Source organism: Aphis gossypii, chromosome X (genome assembly GCF_020184175.1).
Source record: "Aphis gossypii isolate Hap1 chromosome X, ASM2018417v2, whole genome shotgun sequence".
Lineage (NCBI taxonomy): Eukaryota > Metazoa > Arthropoda > Insecta > Hemiptera > Aphididae > Aphis > Aphis gossypii.
The window spans coordinates 45381864-45407574 of record NC_065533.1 but is presented as its reverse complement, the minus strand read 5'-3'; the positions used below and the strand labels follow the sequence as shown (position 1 = coordinate 45407574).

Below are 25711 nucleotides of genomic sequence, written 5' to 3'. Positions count from 1 at the left end.
TAAAACATTGGTGAATTTATATAATATATTTAACGTTCATTGATATTAATTTTAAGTGTAAAAATAATTCACAATACTGCAGAATAACTTATAAGCTTGAAGTCATTTTAATCCTCCAAACATATTAAATTAAATAACCTGCAGTCTGCAGGATTCTCAAAATAACAATTTTAATCAGTTATTTCAATAAATTAAAAAATTGTAAATTGTAAATTTAAACACATGGTGTTATTAATGTGTGTTGCCACACATTTTGTGCAAATTTACACAAATAATTAATAACAGTGTACCTATGTCAAATTAGGAATTCCAAATAAACCGTAAACAAGATAATAGAAGCTCGTCCGCCATGTTTTGGGTTGGAAATAAAATGTCCGTCAATATAAAAAATTGCAAACTAATTAGACGACAATACTGAAGATACACTTATTATGCATGTGACTGTGAGAACTGATTTGTTAACCGAGAAAATTGTGAAACAATATTATATTCATCCGATGACACAAGTTTCTTAGTCAGTGATCAGTATCCGATGTATCGGATCTCGAACTCCGGAGATCCCGATGCAAAAGACAGTGGCTTCTCAAATTCATTATCAATTAAAATTAATAAAATTTAAAATAACTAGTAAAAAAATCTAAATATAGTTATCCGAAGAATTTATTTACAACACGAACATGGTTATTGTGTAAGTTCCCCCGTTCAGCGGTGTATGGTTTCACAGTTGTTATAATATGTAATCATGTATTAAAATTGTTATTTGTATTGCTAAGGTTGCTATAAAAGTAAAAAATGCTCTATAGGCAACTCACGGCATCAGCCATACCAAAGTTTATAAAGGATCCTAGTTATAAGCTTCTTTTATGTAACAAATTATCAATTATGAGCGTTGATCGTGTCGATGATTAGGCGTCTCCCTCAGTTTGTCAGACTATTGATATATACCACCATTGCTGTCATCACGAAATCTCTTCATTACTCTTTGTCATACGCCTCGTCAAAAGTTGAGTTTTCTTTTATATTTTCAATGTCTTGGACTAAACATACAGCCATCGGATCCTAGATCTTCCTAATAGCCGTTTTCTGTTCATGTTTTGTTAACTAAAACTTTTTATACATAATATAATATTTGGCTCGTCATAAACTTTTGTAGTTCTTGATTTTTTTCTTCTTTCGTATATTTTTGACACTATAGTAATTAAAGTCGTCTACTGTCTCTTTTGAGTTTTGATCAGTGATTATACTGATTATGTTTCATTCGCGTATGACGTAAATTAGTTGTAAATAATTATACATTGGTACAGGAGTATGTTCAAATCTTGTGACAGAAGTTTTGGTTTAAAGAGTTTCATATAATAATGCGTAATAGTAGTAGTCACCGCATCCTCAATCGTTAATTTCTTCGTGCGTGTCGTTGCTACTGTTTATGTTAACACCTAGGTATTTAAATACATCCAATTTTTTTAAAACTATAATTATCTACTGTTATAATATGGTCTATGTTTGGTATCCTTGCTATTCTCTTATAAGAAATACATACTTCTAAGAGATACCTATAATACTTAAAATATTTTCCATAATTCATCGTTATCATCAATACTACCAAAAGCTTAAGAGACTTCAATAAGTAAGATGCAAACAAATGTGTACCAAAAAATAACGAAATAAATACCAAAACAACTGTCGACTGAATAATTGAATTTATAGTAGTTTGTAGGTACTCACATTACTAAAGTAATGAGTAATAACATAATACGTAGTGTGTAATAATAATTCTATATTCATTGTACAATAATTAATATATTTTTTTTTACTTTCGCTCGTCCGAACTCGGCGTGGTCCCAATTAGTTCGGACAATCGAGGTTCTACGTTTTTATCTATATTCGCATGTACATTCAAGTGTTCATACTACTCATGATTGGCGATCGTTTGATAATATTAAGCTACCCTATATCATACGGACAGTGGTTATATAGTAGCGATCAGCTCATCACGGGGAAAACTCAATATAGGAAAGTATTACACCGCTTTGCGGGAAACGGCAAAAGAAAATCGCTATAAAAAGCGTATATCTATATATATGATAACAACCGCTGCAGGTATATTGTGTGCAATAGCACCGACGACTCGACTCGAGAATTCGAAAAAACGTAAAAAAAAAAAAAAAAAACACGTACAAAACGCGGCGGCGCAGCAATACAGCAGCATAATATTATAATATAATATTATATTATAATCTCGACGTCCGATCGTAATGGAATCGCACCCGTACGCGAATCCTCGCGGCGGTCATCGCGCGCCGCCAAAAAAAAAAAAAATAAAAAAAAAATAAAAAAGGGAAAGAAAAATATAAAAATGTGCCCGCGAAACGCGGCGCGACGCAACACGACGACACGACAACAACAATGGCAACGGGGCGCGACATTTCGAAACGGTTTTCCATTATTGCGCGACGCCGCCGCCGTGGAAACGACGTCGGTCGAACTCTTTTTCATTGTTTACGAACGCACACGCACACACACACGTATTATAATTACTGTGTGCGCGAACAATTCGCCGGGCCAGTTTTACGCATTGTGGAATCGCGTTGCGGACCGCAGCAATAGCACACGCACACACATCATATTAATAAAATATCATATAGGTGAGTCGGCGGCGGCGGCGGCGGTTATGTATATATATATATACAGCGACTACATAACATATTATTATTATTACAAGCATTGGCGTAGCCGCCGCCGCCGCCGCGGTGTGGTGCGTAGAGGCCACGGGCGATTCATGGTCATTCCCGCATAGGTTCGCGAACGCGCGCGCAGCACGCACAGCCGTACGTACGTACACACACGCGTATTACTTTCCCACTTCCTACGGCGGCGACGGCGACGACTACGACGACGACGACCACCACCACCACCACCACCACCGCCGAGCACCACCGCCGACACACCATCGCGCCACGGCCGGCACCACCGCGACCGACGACTCTACCCCCCCGCCGCACACGAGTTTACACAATGCGGATCGCCGGGGCCTATACCGCCGCCGCCCGTCGTCCCGTCTCGCTCGTTCTCAAACGCCGGCCGGCCGGCCGCGCGCGTTCTCTCTCGCTTTGGCGCGTAACGAACGTGGTCGCCGCTCGCACACGACGCGAACACGCAAACGTCAGTCACACACACACACACACAAAACGGAATAACTTTTATTGTATTATTATAACGGCCATAGGATTTACAATATAATATATTATGTATAAAAAATAATAAGAAACGCGCCGATCGTCGCTATATTACATATTATATTATTATTATTACAAACCGATAAACCAGTGCAAAATAAATAATATTTAAGTGGCGACGACATGTGTGTGCGGGTAGACCGAGTCGGACGCGCAGCGACATCGGTGGTCGCGCGTAAGGGGAGGGATAATAAGGAGTGGGAGTCGACGGAGGGGGGTCAATATTGAGCGTAATAATGTGTATATAATATACCTATATATACACGCACACGCACACACACACACATATATATGATAATACGACGTAGTGTGAGATGGATAAAAAAAAAACGTTTCGCTAAATTCAGTGTTGCCAAGTTTTAAATAATGTAAATGGTTATTTTTCTGTGCGAGTGACGAACTCTCGAGCGCGACGCCGTCTCGGTGGCGTTATTTTATAATATATTATATATTATTATTCGTTATTAATCATCCGTCGGCACGTCGGCCGTGGCGTAGAAAGGCGAGGTGGTACCGCCGCCGCCACCGTCGCCGCCGATTTTCGCCAAAACTGATACGCGCGCGTTTCGTTTTCATTGCGGTACGATACGCGATATACCTATACGTGTGCGCGAAAAAATGATCTCCCCCCTCCGACCCCCTGTTGCCAAATCACAGCGTATCCGATCTAAAAAAAAGTTACGATCGTCGCTGTGAGCGTAAAAAGACGCTATTAAAAAAAAAAAAAAATACGTTTTTCGTAATTAGTTAATCTATAGGTACTGTATAGGTATTGCTCCGATAACGTTCGACGTACAACGGTTTGCACTTTGGTTAGCGACAACGATTTCATGTTACGTAGGTAGCTCTGGTATCACAAATCTACGGGACGCTAAACTATTATTGAATTTAGTTATTAGTGAACAGTTATTTATACAATAAGCAATAACATTCGTGATGAGCTAGGTAAATAAAAAATTTATCCGACACACTAAAACAACACGGCTTTTTAATTAATTATTTTTCAACGTCAGTACGAGGTATCATATCTACGAATCTACCCGGTAATTTATAGTAGCATTACCACACGTCAAAATACCTACATATATAAATATTTTTATTATTTTCATGACTACAGAGTTCATTGATTTCTTCTTTTCGCTTACGATTTATTACCTTACGAGTCAAAATGAACAGAGTTTTTTTTTTTTATTATACATTATTGTTGTGTGTACGTATTCGTTTTAAATCGTTTACTGCGAAACATTTAAATACATCATAATAATTATTATTTATCGTGTATTACTAGGTACGCGGGTAATTAATGTCGTTTTTGTAGAATTATCTCCAGCATAGTATTTGGTACTGATAACCGTTTACAAAATTATTGTTAAAAAAGTTATAAATTATTATCAAAAAACTATTTATACGCGGATAGTGTTTCCAATCCGTGACTGAACGCGTTTTTATTAAAAAATATTATTTTTATAATTATTGCCCATTGAATAATATATCGTGTGTCTGCGAGTAAAAAAATATATAATACAAATAATGATATTATAATCATACGTGATACTCAACTGAATCACCCTGTATAATAAAGAAAGTAGACATCGATGCAACAGTTTCCCCTTCCCAGCGCGCCAAATGGCCAAAGTATATTTTAGTTCTCTCTAAAGAGAGGGACAGACAGACACTAAGAGAAAACATTATGCAATAATACGCCGCCATTGGCAATTGACATTATACATTACTATCTGTTTATATTGTGACACCGCCGCCGACGACGACAACGCAGTCGTTGCCAACGTTGTGTTATTGTCCCATTCTTTTTAATATTATTATTATTATTAAAAAGTAACAATATATAAAATACACGCGCATAGACAAGACGGTAATTATTATTAAAAAAAAAAAAAAAAAAAAAAAAAAAAAAAAACGAAAATCGTATATTATCGATTTGTATTCCACGCACAACGCAAGTGCTCTTAATTTAGGTCAGTAGTTCAAGTGCTCGGCACGTAAACACGGCTAACACAGACGATAAATCCGTATAATCAGAATTTGGAGATAAACTCCTCGGTGGCGGCCGACTGCAGTTTTTTTTTTTTATTGGGATTCTCACTTCGATCGGACGGCGCAACGCGTTTTGAGTTTCCCTCCGAGAATATATAATATTATGACACACGCAGCGCGGGATAAGGCGCCGCCGCCGTAGTAAAGTGCGTACGTTGCGCAATAAACCAATATAACAGTAATAATATTAAAGTGGGTACACGTTGAAAACGCGTACGACGATCGTACCGGCGATGCAAAACACAAAATCGTCAGCGTAAAAATTAATAATAATAATAATTCGAAAAATAAATAAAGACGCAGCCGAGAACGACTTCGATAATCATAATTATATACACAATGCGTCTAGACCAAAACATAAGCCGATAAACAATAACAATATATATATATATATATGTAATAATAATAATAATAATAGTACTTAATAACAATATGCAAGTGCGCAACATTAGCAGGTGTACACACGTTCGCGGATAAGTGCGTTATACGGACGAGCACATGGCGCAGACGTAGAATTATTACTATTATTATTTAATAAGTAGACTGGCTACTATTACGTTTGTGACGTAAATAATATATTATTATTATTATTATGTATATAAAACAAAAACACGACCTAGGATCATCGTCGTGGTCGCGTTATGAAAAAAAAAAAAAATCAAATCAAATCAAATCGATTGAAAAAAAAACTTAGCCGCAAAACCGGTTTTTGTAAAGTATTAGCCACGGGCAATATAATGTACACGGGTACCCAACAATGTGCGTTAGTAATAAGTACGAATTTAAAAAACAAAAGTATTGGCGCAGTATCGGTCGATCGGTGGCAACAGATCGCGGTTATAAGTAGGTTTATAATATATATATAATATGTGTGTACGTTAAATTATTATTATTATTGTTGAACGCTTTATAATTTACATAATATAATATGACATGCCACTGCTGTCGGAAGATGGTTTCTCTCATTTGAACTTGACCCTAGTCAAGTAACAACGACGTTGCACTATTCCGACGCGGCGTATAGACGAATGTGATATATTGTTATTATTATTATGTGCATTGCTCGCGTGCATTATAATAATATGCCCTCCCTCACGGTAGTTTTTTTTTTTTTATATAATACACACCAAACCGATCAGATATTATTATTATTGTAATACACACACGCACACAATATATACGCTTTTTTTTTTTTTATGAAACACAGACCATTCATATTTAAACACGACGTGGATACGTGCGGCATTCCTATCTACACCGAACATCCACTTTTAGGTCAACATAACGGCGAGACAGACAGACGATGACGACGACGGGTGTCTCTCACTCGGAAAAGCTTTTGAGCGATAAAAAAATTAACATTTAAACAGAGAAAAAAGGAGTAACGACGACGCGACGGTCACGGTTAACAATGTTATCAGTTGTGTTGGCATAAAGATTTGTATACAATGTCGTATCCATAAATTATCGAATATCAATCATAATCATGCGGGACAGATGTGTATGGACAAAAGGGTGGTTTTTTGGAGATATAATGATTGCCCATACGCAGAGACACCCCACACACGTCGACGACATATCGTACAAAAACACTACACCTATATACCGGCAGCACACAAAATGCGTAGTTATACCTCACGCCTAAACAAACGCCTATATATAGTAAACGCGCACGATGCATCAATGCATCATCGCAAAACAGATAATAATATAATATAATATAAATTGAATGCCAACCTTTAAAATGATTTAGCGAATACTGTTTTATTCTTGGACCTTAATGCGTTTCATTGTTTCACAAGTCAATACCTATATAATATGTGACCACCATCAGCCTATTTGAAAAATTACATAATTTGTGTATAAATTGGCCACGATCCATACAAACCGTTCTCTCCTCTCTTATTTTAGATTTCGGATCTATTATATCGTACTTATTAAGCTATTTTATTTTTTATAATATAAACATTTTCAGTCGTCTCACTATAAGCCACCTGCACTATATAAACATAATGCATAAATGTTCTATAGACATGAAAACATAACGTATTATGAAACTATTGTCAACCGCTTATAATGAAAACACATTGGTTTATTGTAACCATTATATTATTATGTATAAACTTGAATTATAATATAAATAATTTAAATATCAATATAAAATCCTACTATATTGTAGATACCCGAGATAATATTCTTACTTTTAAAATTGATGATACCTGTGTCAAATCACCCTTATATTAAAATTAACGATACAATACGAAACCCATATTTGCTATGCTGAATGTTCTGTGAGACGGATACAATACGTCATGTGGGTATGAATGTATTATAAACGTTATAGGCATAATAAAACTTGTTTTTACTACCCGTCTACCATCAACTTTATCTGTAGTTATTATTTATTTTTCGTGGTATCGTTTTTTAAGAGTCTCTTTGGTAAGAGAAATGAGATTAGATCGTAATAAGGATAATTATTTTCTTGTACTAAAATTTCACTAATAAATCGGTCCTGTTGTGATTTGTGGTAAAAGTTAAAATAAGTGCAAAAATGTATATTTAATTTAACGTGTCAACATATTACACCCGGGTGTAGTATTAAATAATGTTAAAACAGTGAAAGCTACGAAAATATTTTTTTGACATGTAATTACAGCGGTTTAACCTGCCATAAAGTTTTGACACAACGGTTTAGAAATTAAAAGCATACATCCTAAACCAAAAGTTTACTAGTATAATAACGTAATAAGTATGGGTAGGTAGTTTTATTCGTAAATAAGAAACACGAGCAGATATAAATGAAAAACAGAACAAGTGACATTGGTTGAAAATTAAATTATGTACACATTTTTATTAGATATTTGAAATTCATATTTTTTGTTATATGTTTAATATTTATACATGTTGATCTTGAATCATACTGTTAGCAATAAGCAATATATCATCATATCAAATAATAGTATCAGGTGATTCGTTCACCTTTTTATTACCAAATTTATATAGGTACATGCAACAAATAATCTACCCACGTTTTACTCGAATAGCTGAATAAACAACTTTGTATTTTTGTTTTGAATTAAAAGAGAATTATTATGAAAAATGAATAAATACGCTACGGTAACGGGTAAATACGACGGCAATCTAACATTTTGGAATATTAACGTCGCTGCAGACGGTTTGTGTAAACAGGATATTCATTGTATAAAAAAAGAATACAGAACTATAATATATTTATATATATTATATAAATGTTTATCTACACGCGAATTTCCGAGCTTTTCTGAACCTTATACCTACCCGATACTCTATAAGATTTTACAATTACTAATATTTTATAATATTTGATATAGTATAACAATATTTTCCCTATTTTAAAAATCGTTCTAAAATAAAAGGTCACTGTTTCTGTAATATTGCTTTTACAATTTTAAAATATAACTCATGTATAATAATAATATAAATAAAATGTATATTAATCCGCTATCCCACGCACTTATTCAATATAATAGTATAATGTAAGCATATTGTTAGTGCATAGAATAGTAGTGGTATGTCGTATGCGTGCAATGTAATGTGATATAATACATGTGTGGTACAATTGCTATCAAACACATATTATAATAGGTCCTTGTTTGTTTAAATGAAATTATTTAATTTTTTTCACCATTAAAAGAACATTATAACTGATAACAAAATATCGTCATATATTCGGTCGCTACTGTGCTGCAAGGTTTATAGATGACTGTTTTGTACGTGTATGTTCAATATTATAGTGACGTTTGGTTTTTACCAATGCGTGCGTGTGGTCAACAACCCACAGCACAGGATAAGCGTTATCTGGAAAATAGCGTACCGAGAGAAGATAAAGTGTTGTAAATGCGTTTGTTTCTTCCAACAAAAATTATTACACGTTTCGAGAGAATGTCTTGGCCCCGTCCTAATTTAATACGTGTTTTAAAATGATACCGTTACGAACTGGGATTCAAATAAATTTACAACGGTTCGGTACGTTTTCCGGTTTAATTTCAAGAACCGAATAATACATTTAACAAACGATTTTTTTATTTTTACAATAACGTTTTTATTTTCCGGCAATTCGTAAAAGTATCAATAAAATATAAAAATAAATTGTCGTTTATGTACAGTTGTTCATGCATATAATATGCGATGTATCATGTATCGCGTATAACGGTATGGATATCGTTTTAAATTTTATGCAATTAATGTTTTGAAAATTGACTTTTTAATTGCTGAAATATTAATAAAAGAAATAAAATAAAATAGACCTTGAATATAATAAAAATATATAATAATCTAGAATGCAATATAATACTTTAGATTAGAATAATAATTTCGAGTAATTGGTGTGGTGGCGGGTCATCAACACTCCAAAAAACACTTATAGGTTTGGTTATATGATACTGGTATTTATGTTTGGTTCGGAGTTCGGAACATTTTTAAAACGAATTGCGTTCGTTTGAAATATTTATGATTCTGTTTAACAAGTACTAAACCATATCTTATTGACTGCGAGAAAATAGTAAATTTAATGAACATAGCTGATAAATAAGAAACACGATTATTGTAGGTTATCGTATTTATTTTATAACATGATACCATTGCAATGATATATTAATTACTTTGTATTTAAGTTATTAATTTAAATTGATTACAAATAATGATTATAGCAGACAAGTAACTAAAAATAAATAATATTTTTTAACCAATTAGTACAATCATCTTATATTAAAATAAAACGATAAAATATGTGTATCTATAATACTAGCAATATACATTATATATAGTGACCACTGACCACTACTTCTAAAATAAATATTGGACTCCATGTAGTACTTTTACGAATTATAATAACATCGATATAATGTTTAAACAATATCATTGTGAGTTAATTTGTTTACATCACCCGAAAATTTCACTTTGACTAGTCACGATTGTCAAATTATATAATCAGCGCAGATCTCTCATCGTTATTCTATACAGGATTTTTTTCATGTGCACATACACATTACATACAATTTAAATAATGATTAGTTATGCGCGAGAATTCGAAAATTATTATATTATATTAATGAATAATGATACACTAAAAATGTGTAAAATGTTAACGTTTATTATTATTATAATATAATATACAAACTACAATGTAGATATTGTATAACACAATAATTTAAAACGAAATTATTAGAAAAAGTGTTCGGATTCGTTTTGAAGGGCAAAAAAATATGAATGAGTGACATTGCTGAATAGTTTGCTTTATTTACGATAGGTACATTAAAATACAAATGTGTATATATACGCGCGTTCTACTTTTTAATACAACCCATCCATTATGCATAAAAAAATCTGGTTCGGGCAGAATTCAATATCTCAAAACAGTGCAAATAACGCACGTTGTGGCAGTATATTATACATAATATGCGGTTTTCGTGTTTTAAAAATACAACATCACCTAATACAATAAGGATTATTGTCTACGGAAAACGCAAACAATCATATACACGGCGACAACCGGTGTGCAATAGTTAATAAATAATCAAAACTACCTACTACAATCTTATAGACGACAGACACGATTCTTATACTATTCTCTCCAATCTGCCGGGAATTGAACGCATAGCAAATGGCGTATACGCGTTATTGTGACGAAACATCGGCAGACTGATCTCAAATAATAACAACGCAGTCATAATATTATGATGATAATATTATCCGATAGAGACGAGGTTTTTATGTATTTACATTCTTTTACTGAGGCTGTACAGTAGATTTGGGTAAAAGCTTTTTTGACGTTTCATATATACCACAACACATATATTTATAAGAAATTTCATTTTGCATAAAAAAGCATATTCAAATGTTGAATATTATGAAAATGTCATATACACAACAACATAATATTTTTGTGAATATTTTCTTTATCCAAATAATAAAACAAACCAATAGTTTCAAAATTAAATTTGCTATTGTTTCAATACACAAACTACATAGGTATATCTAACGATTTGATTATTTTTGTAAATCATAAAATGATAAATAAGAGAATATATATATTTTTCAAAACGTACCTATACAAACTTACTGCATTAAATAACATCATAATAATAATATAATCTTAACCTTTAGCAGGACATACAAATCCGGTCTCTAAATCAATATGTAATAGGTATAATATTATGGGTGTACAAAACGATCGGCGGGGCATAATGTTATATTATTTTTTTATTCGCATCGTGTGTTACACAACAGACGATATTTTCTCTTCGCGTATACCGGGCTGACACACGCGGTCATGCGAGAGAGCGGATCGTTTCTGTACAGGTTGGTGGTATAGAAAACGAAAAAAATAAAATAATACAAAATAAAAAAACAAAAAACCTTATACACGGATATATTATACACACTGACACCCGCTACACACACATCACACCACACCGTGCGATGACGATCGTATTTGTCGGTAATAAATAATAATAATAATGAAATATATCGACGTGACGTTATACGTGTGTGCGTTGTCGACGCAAGTGTTGTAGGTCAAGTTGATTAGTGAGAATATTATAATATTTATAATACATACATACATACTAAATTTTAATAATTGATCACGCGGAGGGTGTGGAACTCATAATAATAATAATAACAACATGCGAACGATCGACCCGTCTGGGCTCGCGTATATAATACATAACGAGGCGCATTCACCCAGACAACGGGTGGCCTTTTATTTTTCATCGTTCGCCAGACACGATGTTACCGAGACGGCGGCGGCGGTGGCGGATCGCGGTTTATACGCACGTCGCGCACACGACGATAAGAGCGGAAAATATTAAAAAAAAACAAAAAAAAAAACGGCGCGAGAGTCATCCCCAACCCTTCTGCGCGCCCGACGACACTAGACTCTCCCCCCCTCCTACCCAATCGCTCGCAATTTTTTTTCTCGCGTCGACTGCCCCCCCCCCCTAACGACTTTTCCGCGTTATACCGGCGCCGCACACTATACGGCGGCGGCATACACATCACCAGCGCGACCATTGAAAACGGGGGGCAGGCGGGCCCCTCGCGCGTTTGTCCGTGACACTATATATCGCAACGCGAGCGTTCCCCACCCCCTCAGCGCCGCGGTTCGCTGCGCCCTTCATATTTCGGTCTGAACGCGTGCACGGTATACTACAACTACTATACATCACCACTCCGCCGCCCCGCCCGTCGCCCGATAAAAATATTATAACCTCCAAAGCCGCGCGCGCGGAATCCAACGCTGCTGCTGCAGAACGAGCCTGTGCGCGCGCGTCCGCGGCGACGTACGTCGCATCACAATGACGCGTAAACGCGCGCGAGTGTGTTACTCTTGAACTACATAATATTATCGCGGCGGCGACACGTTTCGGTTTTGCCCGAAATCCAAGGCGTGATCGCATACCCACCGCCGATCCGGTCTCGTAATTAATAATCGTCGTATTATAATATATGATATTGTCGATGTAAACGGCGACGACGACCATCGCCACCACCACACGACGTTGTAGGTACATCGCCATCGCTCGAACGTCGGTCCGCGACCGGTGCCAACAGAGCGCCAAAGGCGTGCATAACGCACAGGTACACATCACGTCGTAATACGTTCGACCTCCGCCGCTCCCCGCGCACGGTAGTCCGGCCGGCGGTACCGTCCACAGTCAGTGTCAATGTTGAGATAACGCGCGTTTTTTGATTTTCGGCAATAGGCAGGCGTAGGCAGGCGGGCAATAAAACAACGTTGCGCCGCCGACGAAATTGACGATAAATAAAATATATCACGTCCCGCGACCGATTTACACTATACGCACACACAACCGTCACCACACACACTCTCTCTCTTTTTCTCGTTTTTCCAATCGCGTTGTGTAACTCATATATGTGTGTTTGTGTGTGTGTGTGTGTGTGTGTGTGTGTTTGCAACGCGCCTATGTCGTTCGGTGCTTACTAATTAATAATTATCAAATCGTTTTTGGCCATGTCGGCATTTCGAACGAAACGCGCTACCTATAATAAATAATTATCGCTGACGTTCGATAATAATAATAATATTATACGCTATCATACACAACACTCCATATTTGGGAAGTCCTTTTTTTTTTTTTTTTTGTACCTTATACGACTGCAGTTATATAGGTATTATTTGTTTTTGGCTCACCGTTCAAAGTCAAAATCTTTCGGTTTTTGTTTGTAATTTATTTTTTATTTTTATTTATAACGTCATTATAATATAATTATTACCATAATATCGTCGGGTGTGTATTTACTACGTTTCGCACACCCGCATATGAGGGCCAATATGGCGAAACACCGTGTACAGTTAACCAAAACGATGTTCTAGTTCCCAATTTACTACATTTGCATTTCATTTTTAAATTACCTCATAATCTACGATAACCGCCTACCAATATTATTTGACTGGATGTTTTGTTTTATTTTTCAATGACACTAGCACAATTATTGTGTTTAAAATGTTCCGAAATCACTTTGGCCCAACGAATATTGTGTTTCAAATAATAGTAATAAAAAAAAAAAAAAACACTAATAAATTGAAAATATGGCATTATTCTTCAAATTTAATATAATATTTTACAACTACGTATATTTCAATAAATAATATAAAATTTATTTTTACACGAAGTCAATGATGACCTGGACGAGGAACTTCAATACAAAATATACCAATTAGTTATATTTTAGCTCAATTTGGTAAATACTAAAAACGAGGCGATACAGTTTACAAAAATATTTACTACCTAATGAAATGACGAAGAAATAACAGCTATAAAATTGTTTTTTTTATTAATCTAGCAATTATTTTGCATTCTTGGAAATTATTAAAAATATAATATCACAAGTCTTTCGTGAGTTCCATACATAAAAGTAAATTAATTGTGTATATTTTAATTTTAATTGAGCAGGTAACTAACAAGGAAATATATATTATTATGGAATTGGAAAAAAAAACACTTATTTTTTTAACTGCTTTGTAACATTACGGTTTTTTTTATTGAAATTAAAAAATGTTCCAGAATATAGAAATTGTTATAATAGAGGTGGAAATAATAAATATTTCAATAATTGTATTATAAATACACTCGAAATGTTACAAATTCATATTTTTGAGACTGGAAATAGTCAATGAAGACTGATTAATGTATTGAAAACGGTAACGAGTATAATGTAACCAAAATAACATATCTAAAATCAAAGCACTTGTTCGATTTCAATACAAAATTCAATTTAAATTTTTTTTTTTTTTTGATAAAAATTACAATCTATTCATATTATAAGCAATTTTGTTTTCTTATTTAAAGTGACGATAATAATTGAAGTGGGAGGCGCCTGCCAGAGAATAAGTTTTGTATATAATTTAATAAAGACCAGAATAGTTTTACATTATAAGGCGTAGGGAACAGAGTTTCATATCTGTACGCTATAGAACCATATAGCGGTCTAAAAGCTTTATCAATGATTAAAAAATAATTTACTTTTGAACAATATTTTAGATCAGAAAAGTGGGGGCGGATCAGGTTAAGTTTTGAGTTGACGGATTACCTTATTTTTTACAATATGTTGAGTACACGTTAGGCGTCTATCGAAAAATCAAATAAATTATTGAATCATGTTATTTTGTGACCATTGAGACATTATCTAGATAATTCTAAATCAATTAGTTATCTAGCTATTATAAAGGATTACTAATTGAAATTAATTTTTATATTTAAGCGTAAATAGCTAAGCGTGTAGCTTATAAAATTAACTATATACATATAAGAATAATGAGTTCACTCTACAAATAACATAATTTAAATATATATTATTACCAAGTAACGGGAATAAAATCAAATTTAAATAAAAAATTTATTTTTCTTCTAAGTATACTACCAATAGACAATAGTACTCACTATCCATGTATTATAATATTATTCATATTACATAGTACCTATCATAATCATAATATACTATCATACATGCATTGTGGGTTTAAAAATAAAAACAATAATATAATTATTTTATATTGGTAGAAATCAACAACATGATATAAACTATATTCCATTACAATACAAATACAACAAAAAATAAGCAATGATGTTATTTTGTAACATACAATTTATATATGATCATAAATAATAATGTTCGCAGTAATGACTAAATGACCTGTGGGTGAACCAATACATTTTGTTTAAATAAACAGAATACAATATACTGTTGGTATAATAGTATATCTACCTATTTTATTTTCATACTTTGATCACGTACATTTAAAAAAATGTAAAAGTGTAAAATTCAAATAATAATTTTCAAGTTTAAAGAACACACGTATTGTTTACAAGACAAAATAAATTACCCTCGGTTAAATAAATTCTATGAGTCTCTAAACCTCTGTACGTGTTTTTAAGTAGTCTAAAACAGCAACAGTGAATTGTAAAAACATTTTTTTATTGTTTATTCTATTTCATTTTGTATAAACGAATATATTATAAATATATATACCTATATAATATAATAAAGTAGATTAATCACTAACCACATTTGAATACTGTTATCAATGAAATAAATAATATTAAATGTAATTATATGCATACCTATATTAAAATTTTGCTCAGCAAATTCCGAGAATAAAAAAACGCATACATGTAAAGATGTACATTATTTTACGTTAAATAATGAAATGTAAGAATGCTTCAGTGTTTCATAAATCTCAAATTTCTGTTAAATTCATACATAATAATATAATAGTCGACAACAATCCACTCATCACATATTATCTCTCATAATTTTTAATATCGCTGAATTTAAAAAAAAATGAAATAAAATTATAGGATATATAATATGTATATAATATATATTAGGTATAAATTTATACACACACACACATACACGCCATACATATCAAATAGAATATTATACCTACATTAATTTGGGTTAGATTATTATTTTGAAAAGGTAGGTATTTATATCAGACCTGCAGTATGTATATAGTTTTTAATACATATCATTATTTACTGTATTTGCCAAATAATTGTAAGATAATATTATAGATAATTTTTATCTTATAGACGTTATGTGCGATATCATAATACAATATACGTTACAGTTAAGCAAAATATAATTTAGAAATTTTACTATTTTTAAGAATTATTATAAATGTTTATAGCTATATTGATATAAAAGTTGATACATCAAAAATGTATGGTTACTTTTAAATATATGATTATTATAAATTATATCGAAAAACGTAAAGAAATCAAAGATAAATTTCACAAGATATAACCAAAACCTTCAATTCAACGAGCTCAACAAAGCAAAATTCTGAATTTAAAATGAATACAAAATAAATACCAACACATACCTATCTACCCAATAGACAACTATAATATATATATATATATATACTTAGCAAATGCAAAAATTATTTTAATTTTATATTCACACATTTTACAACTCATACATTATACTATATAAATATTGTACTCATGTCATATTATAACTAAATACTGTAAATTATATTTTGTTTTCATTCTTTTTTTTTTTTTTTTTTTTAAATAATTATAAGTTACGTACCAGAAGATATTTGAATAATATAACGTACCGAGAATTGTTCGTGTCTAAATACACGCTGCACAGCGAATCGGGAGACGACAGTTCGTACGGTAGTTCGTCAGCATCGTTTTCGAAATTAAACGGACTCAAAGACAGGCTGTTGTGCAGTTTTATAGAGGACATGATTTTTCACTGCTCGACGAGTCAAATAAACTCATCGTTACATTAAAATGTGAATTTATATTATTAAATACGATCAAAATACTACAACGAGAACCGTACATGGGAAAACAAACTAAATTAATAATAATAATAATAAATTAAAATGAAAAAATAATAATCGTTCACTGGGAGAGGTGAGAACGGTACGACACGGCGAAATATAATACACGCAATTCGCGCGTCACGTTCGACGACTAGAATCAGACTGAAGTCGGCACTCGGCAGGTCCTGAGCAAACAGGTCAGTAGGCCAAGCGCAATGTTGCGCACGCACTACCGCAAACACACTATACCACAACATGGACATATTGGTGGTCGCTGACGACACAGTGATCTTCGTCTTGCCCACACTTCACACTTCACACTCTAAACGGCCAATGATGTAAGTGCTGTATATGCATACAAAAAGATGACTGTACGGTACATAATATACTGTTGAATAACACGCTACATCTAAATGCATATTATTAAGGTTACAGTTAACGATATATACCATCCCCGAAAAGTTTCATATCGTTATCCAAAAGTATTACAGTAACCATGGTAACGGTAGAAAAGAATTATTATGTATATATTGTATTTAATACGTGATGAAAAATTGTTCTAAAAGACTAAAAACGCGTGCTTGTTTTTTCTTCTTCTAATATACACCAGCTGCTGCAGGTCGTATTTTATTTTCGGTGCGATAAAAAAAAAAAAAAACAATAAAAATTAAACAATTAAAAGATAAATATCATATTATTATTGGATTCGATTTTATAAGTATAAATTATAATAGAGTCGTAATAAGCATATTTTAATGTTTTATCTATAATAATACATTCAACTAACCTACTCTTACGTATTTTAGTGTATATATATACACAATAACAATTGAGCCTATTAAAGTATTATTTTTAATGGCAGTTGAAATCGATATATTCATTAGATATTTAACAAACCATACGATTGCCTACTATAAAATCGATTTTTTATGAACCTCCTATTATAGTATAAAACAATTCATTTTAGTAGATATGGATTTATATATGGAAACACACTGATATTAGGTATTATTTTTTTGAGTGTCTATCCGCATCACGAGGATACAAAATATTTGAAAGAATCGGTAGAATTTTAGAAGCAATTTAATTTTACATAAAAATTTACACTCATGGTTAGATAATGTAATTGAATATTTTCACTTTTTTTTAACACTGAAGTTTATAAACAGATTGTTTTTTTTTTATTAATATACGAAGACATGAGGTATAAATTAATAGAGAAAATGTTTTCACATTATATTTATGTTACTTAAGCTAAGCTATGAAGCTATGATTGTTAAAATAATAAAAAATGTAGAAATAAAAGTTAAAATACAATTACAATGACATAAATATTTGACAAAACGTAGGTAATATTATTTAATATTTGTTTCAGATCTCATCTTACTTCCATTACATTCATTATTAAATATTAACTATACTATGAATCTAGCGGTTCACAATATTATAGCCTTTGAATTTATTAGTTTTAAATAATATACATATTTTTTTCGTGAACACTTATTAGACTCATCAGCTATCAATTTAAAACCGTAAGTATTTTTTTTTGTCTTATCAGATCTTTCAAACTTATTATAATAATAATATATTACAATTCTATGTTTAGAGCTAATAGGCAATGAAAGCCAGACAAATGATTATTATGCCACCGGGTTCCGAGTTAACTGTCGTTGGTTTTTTTACTTTTTCTTTTAGCTCACGAGTATATCTATAACGTAAATATTACGCATAATAAATAAATATTTAAAACAAGCAAGAGAGTAAAGGTTAAGTATGTATAATTATGTAAAAATAAACAAGATAAAATTAACTTAAGTCTTTTAGTCCATTTTTAGTCTAAATTATGAGATATTTTGTATAGAAAACAATCAATTATTTATTTAAATTAAATTAATAGCTATATAAAAAACTTGATAATATTTCAAATAAGTACACTCAACATAAATGATATTACTTCCGACTAAGGATACAAAAATTTTATTAAAATATCGAATATCAAAATAAAACCGAAATCAAATGTAAATAGGTAATAGGTAGCTCAATTGAATGTTCAATTCATAACATAAATCTATCACAATTCACAATAAAATAAAAATGTAATTTTAGTTTTTAATAATATTTTATTTATATTATACCTATATCCATCTACTTATATAGAAAATTACAATTCGTTTTTATTATAACAATGCAAAAAACGATTTACAACGTTTGTATGTTATTTGTCATTCAGCATTATTTAAAAAAATGTCAAAATGTATTTTTATAATGTTCCGAGAAAAATATAAATAAAACACACGTTTATTTTATACCTACATTTAAGTTTTTATTACGTGAGAATAATCAAAAATAATTAGTAGTAGTTGTATAGAGTATAAGCAATAGTAAGCTTAAATTTATGTTACGATATGAAAATATATAACCCTAAAGTTAGTAAAATATTTTTTGATAATAGACACGTGTTATTTTTATCTATATGTCACCAACTAATCTTTAGAAAAAAATATTTCTTTTAAATAATTTGGTGGAAAGAAATAACCTTCAAAATGCAGATGCGACTTTCAAAAAGAGGGTAGAGTTGAATGAATGAAAAATAATCAGATTTTACTGCGTGTGTAAAATATAATAAATGGAGAATGTCTTGTTAAAAAAGTGAATAGGCATACAAGGGTTGCTTCATACACCCTAGGAAGCAGGTAAATCTTGGTCCACCTGGATGAATATTCACACAGTAGACTTACCATCTGGCACATATTAACAAAACCATTAGGCCGCTTTGTTAACATTTATAATATTTCAACAATAAATCTTAAATATATATTTTTATGAGAATATGAAAACACGCGGTTCTATTCATCATATTGGTAAAGTCAAAACAAATTCAAATACAATTCAACGGATTTTTATGAATTTAATTTAACATTTTTGAATTATACATCTTCATAATATATAATTCAAAAATATTAAATTAATAAACTTTATGTTCTATAAAATTTTGCTATATAAAATATTAGTCGTCTCATGAACTCGATGTCGAGCCGTCCAGGCGTATAATTTAAATCAATAATAAAGTATTTCCAATATATTATTGTAGGATTAAAATGTATAAAATTAGTATATTCGAGATTATAATAATTATACATCTGTAAAACGATGATAAATATTATTTTTCATGGATATTTTTATTTTTATTTTAACTAAATACATATTAATATTATTATGTTAAATTGTTAAATAATATTTAGTAAAAACGGTAAAATAAATAGTGTAAGTGTATACCTAACTGATAAATATAATTTAATTAATTATAATAATTGATATAAAACAGATTTCACTTAATTTTCTTTTCAATTATTAATAACATACAAATACAAATAATTTTTAATAGTATGTCGAGAAAAATATTCCGACAATTTTAAATAAAAATTTTATTTGAAATATTTCTATTAAAATAATAATATTTCCTTTTCAATCACGAATATAAGAGCACAAATAATGATTTTTTTTTTAATCGAATTGAATACAATTTCGTATGAAAATATAATTATTAAAAAATGATTGATTTAGTTTGGTTATTTCAAAAAATAAGTGCCATTTAATAAAAATGATATAATTTATTAGCATTAAATTACGCGGTGAAAAATGTAAAAATAAAAACGTAACTATAGTTATATTTATTTTATACACCAATAACCTGTATATAAACTGAAGTTCACACAAAACTCCAATTGTAAATTATTATAATATTACGTGTTTTGGAAGACATGGTGATTACATTTTTATTGATACCTCTGAGGTTTATACACTACAAGTTGTGTGTATTTTCCAAGGCTTATAAAGAAAATATGAAAATAATTTTAAATATATCTTAACTTTAAAATACTCAAGTTAATAATTGTATCATATGCACTAACATTTGGATTAGGTATGTATACAATTTATTTTATGAGTCCCTTCCTTTAGTTACCTCATGAATAGTGTTTGCGTCTCATCCAGATATAACAATTTATGACAACAAAGCCTTTAACTTGAGAGTATACAAGATATTATAATATATACATCCGTTAATCTAATTGTTATGTTTTTTTTTTTTAAAAAAAATCTCATCAAAATATACTATTAGTAATGTAAATTGATAATGTGTGATTAAATTTTCTAATGTTAAATTAACAAATAAGCAGATAGGTTAGCTATACATATTATACATTTTTTCAATTAAATAAGTTGACAATCAATATAAAATATAAAATTTAAAAACTGTATTATATAAAAACACAAAATTTGGTACATTCGACTATAGAAAAGAATTAGACTGATTTTTTTAAGTCTAAATGTATTGTTGTCCATAATAAAATAAGGCACAAATTAATAAAATATACAAGATGATACCAGTATAGTTGATAAATAAAAAAACTTATGAATTCAACACTAAAATATCATTAATAAATTATAAGTACTGTTTCTTTTTAATCTTTAAGTAGGACTTGAAATCAGTTTTGAAACTAGTTACAAAATGTAGTTTTGATAAGTACTTAAGTTTTAAAAAGCATTTTTCTAAATATTAATCAATTATTTAAACTAATTAAAACTTTAAGCAGATTTTTAAAAAATGATTTATTAGAAAGTTAGTAAAGGATTTGCAGTAGGTAGTATAGTATTAATAACAGTATAAGTCATTATTTCACAGAGCAAAATTGATTATAAGTGTATGACTGTATGAGTACCTAATATTAAAAAATTTAAACTACATACTAGTTTCAGACATTACATTTGATTAATAACATCAAACAATATATTTAAGTTAATGCCCAAACAGTAGTATTGGTGGCAGTATTTATGCGGTTAACTAAACAATTTATCATATTATATGTGTTAATTTAAAAGATTTAAATTAAAACTTTAAAATTGTGCTCTTTTCCTTGACTAATATTGAATAATATGATTAAAAAAAAAAAAAAATTACTTCAATTTTTTTTCTCAGTTGTACAATTCTATAAAATAAGTACAATTAGGTATATATTTATACTAGAAAATAGAACAAAGAAAAAATTAATATATTCATAGCACAAATAAAAATGAAGACACACTTATTACTACTATATACCTACCTACCTAATATAAATTATTAGAATGTATCATTTTATTGAATTAAAAAATATTACCTGAAGATTTATAATTTGAAGTCAATCATTAACGAGCAATTGGGATTTTTCTTTTTCCATAATAATAAGTCATATGATAGAAGAAAAATGGAAAACTATAAAGTAAGCATTTAAAATTTTTGGAACTATTTCTTTATGTATAAAATAGAGTTAGGTATAGCTTAATTTGTTGTCTTTAGGAGTGATATGAATAAATATGTAAATTATATAAGACCCAAATTCTTTTTGTAAAGTGGAAGCCTTAAAATTAAGTTTATTAATATATTATATAAGAAATGACACTCAATAAATACATCCATTATATTTATATTTGGTTTGGCATGTCTAAATGCCTTGTTTTAACCCTCTATTATTTGAACGTTATTTCATTTCAACTCATGTATCTGAATGTTGGTGAGATTTAGCTGCGCAAAAGTGAGTAGTAACACTTTGTCAATTAAAAATTAATCAGTTTGTCAAGAGCAAATAATAAAACACATTATGTACAATAAAACAAGTCTATAATATTTAATAATATGTATTCTTAAAATAATAATAATAATATTCTTTGTAATAAGTAATAACATAATACGTAATATGTAATAATAAGTAAATAAGTCGATAATATTATGTAATTATAATTCTATATTCATTGTACAAATAATATATATTTTTTTATTTCTATTATCCAAACTCGGTGTGACCCCAATTTGTTCAGATAATCGAGGTTCTACTGTATTTTGAAAAATTTATATTTTTCTACTACTACATTTTATTATAATAAAATCCCTCATAAAATCTATAGGTATTGCTATTTGCTATAAAACCAGTTTAGGTTTTAAAATATACCTATGTTGTTACATTATAAACTAAGCTAATTAAATTAATATAAAACTTAAATAATCCTTCTTAATTTAAATAATTTTATTAATGTAAATGCATTCTTTTCAAGTGTTTGTTAATAGTAAAACAAATACATATTAAGTTATTATAACTATAAATTTTTTTTTATCATAGCTACAGTAAAATCAAAAAACTAACTTTGTTGAATAATTTTGAAATTATGTTTTATTAATTGGTTGGCTTTAGGGAACTGGGAATCAACACAACTATAAACTAATTCAATTTGTTTAAGCTGAAACATGATTAAAATAAAATAAATATTGATAAAGAACAAATAAAGTAAATATTATTATAGATAGTATAGGCAAGATAAGGATCAATTACATAAATGCAAATACAGGTATTTAGAATTTATTAATATTGGAACATCAATTATAGTGGTTAAATGTATATACCATATATATATAAAAATAATTCTTAATGAAAACTATAGTTATGTATCTTAAGTTTTAACCATATAATATACTTGTTATGAAAATAACTTAGTCATAATTTCTATGTTCAACTATGATTTGTCTGGAAAAATGTTAAGATAGCCATAGGTGGTGAATTTACCATAAATTGTTTTTAGGAATTTTAGGATTGTATACAACTCAAACTTGTCTAAAAATCTGTCAATAAAATAATATATATTTATTCACTAGGTTTTATAAAAAATATTAACAATACAATACCTAATAAATAATAAATAATGATCAAATAAGTTAAAAATATCAAGTGTTTTATAATAATTAAATTAAATACCATTAACCTTACTTTATTGTAATAATAGAAAGAAATAAAGTTCATATTTGAAACATTTCAGACAAAATGACATTATAATTCAATATCAAAAACAATTATTTACCTATAAATTATTCTTTTATCAAGCAAATCAATAATAGTATAGTATACAGTGCCACAGTGGTACATATTGATTAGTTTACCTTGGAAAAGTTTTCACAATTAAAAATGGAAGATGTGACAATATGACTTTAATTTGTTAGGTAATAGAAAGCTGATTTCAAATTTGATATAGTTGTGGATAGATACATACAATTAGGTACCTACTAAGTTTTAGGTTTCTATACAAAGTATAGAATATCTTATTTATCCATTGCAACATCTGTTGCCGTGGATACTATTTTGTGTACATATTGTGCATAGATATAGAGATACATAATACAAATTTAATGATTTTGGCAAATAATCCAATAGATATTTAAGCCTTTAATAAATTATTAAGTTTAAATACATATAATGTTAATAGATAATATAGCATTAATTATAGGTTATATTTAGTCGTGTAGCCGTGTAGGTACTTATAATATGTATAGTGAATTCATGATATAATTTTTATAAACTTAGAACTTGACACAAGTAATGATGGTTAGTGGTAAATGATCATTTTTTTTTATGGGTTGTTCAGATTATTATTATTGAGTTATAAATTTCAAAATTATAACTTAATTATGTATCTTGGGTCAAAATTTATCTTAAACAGTGTTAAAATTGTAGATAAATAATATAATAAATATAACTGTTATATTGATAACATAATAATACATAATAATTTGTAAGATTGTTGTAATTATACACAAAAAACAAACTTAAATAGTTACAAATCAAATGTATTTATCATGAATGTACAATTCACAAATAATAGTCAGGAAAAACAGTATTGATGTTTATCTACCTATGTTTTTAAATTATATGTTACCTCCTTGTTATATGGAATACAAATAAATAGTAAGAAAGATTGTATAAGAAAAATACTTTTTAACATACCAATTTATAAAATTTTAGAACTCCACGTATTTCTTAATATTTTGTTAATTAATGCACAACTACCAATAAACTTATGTTTTAATAAATTTCTCTTGTGTTATTAAAACAATTATGTACTAAAATACAAAACAAATTAGAAGTAGGTTCCTAGCCTGGGAGAATAATTTAAAATTAAAATAGGTACCTATTTTTAGTTATATACATATAAAATAAAATATCATAAAAAATAATTTGCACATAAGTTTAAACATATTAGTTATTATTAAGACTCTAAGCTAAGAAAATTTGTTAATTGTTATAGAAATTATGATAATTTAATATAACCATAGATATAAATTGATGTATGTTTAAATAAATATTGACAATTGGTCTATTATCATAGAACTATAAAGAATAAAACAAATTAAAGCTTGCTAAATTAATCACACAGTATAATAATATAGGTATTATTTAAATTTAAAAATAAATTCCAATTAACTACCAATTATCATACATTGGTATTTTCTATTTAAAGAAAAATAAAATATTTTTAATGGTGGAATTTAATGAATTTCCATTGGGTAATTTTTTTTTACCTTACAGTCATCGTCAAATAATTTGGCGTAGCGCCGCGGGATATTTAAGAATAAATAATGGTTCTCAACATTTCATAGTATTAAGCAAACCTAAATTATAATACAAATACTTACATGTTTAAATGATCAATATTATACTAGGTACTATAATGTACTATATAACATAAAACAAACTTTAATAGCAATATT

General features: G+C 29.7%; 1 protein-coding gene across 6 annotated transcripts in view; it reads right to left on the bottom strand.

Annotated features, from left to right (window-relative positions):
* Positions 1-25711, bottom strand: part of LOC114122699 (nuclear receptor coactivator 3) — a 50423-nt gene that overhangs the window by 22029 nt on the left and 2683 nt on the right. Inside the window, exon 1 of one of the 6 annotated variants that reach the window (XM_050207945.1) lies at positions 16924-17773. The exons of 1 other annotated variant lie outside the window; for it this stretch is intronic. In XM_050207945.1, coding sequence (XP_050063902.1) covers positions 16924-17057 — 134 coding nt within the window. In that variant the 5' untranslated portion in view covers positions 17058-17773. Of the gene's footprint in view, positions 1-16895; positions 17774-25711 lie in introns of those variants that run through there. 4 more of the 6 variants (XM_050207944.1, XM_050207946.1, XM_050207947.1 and 1 more) reach the window with 4 other exon arrangements.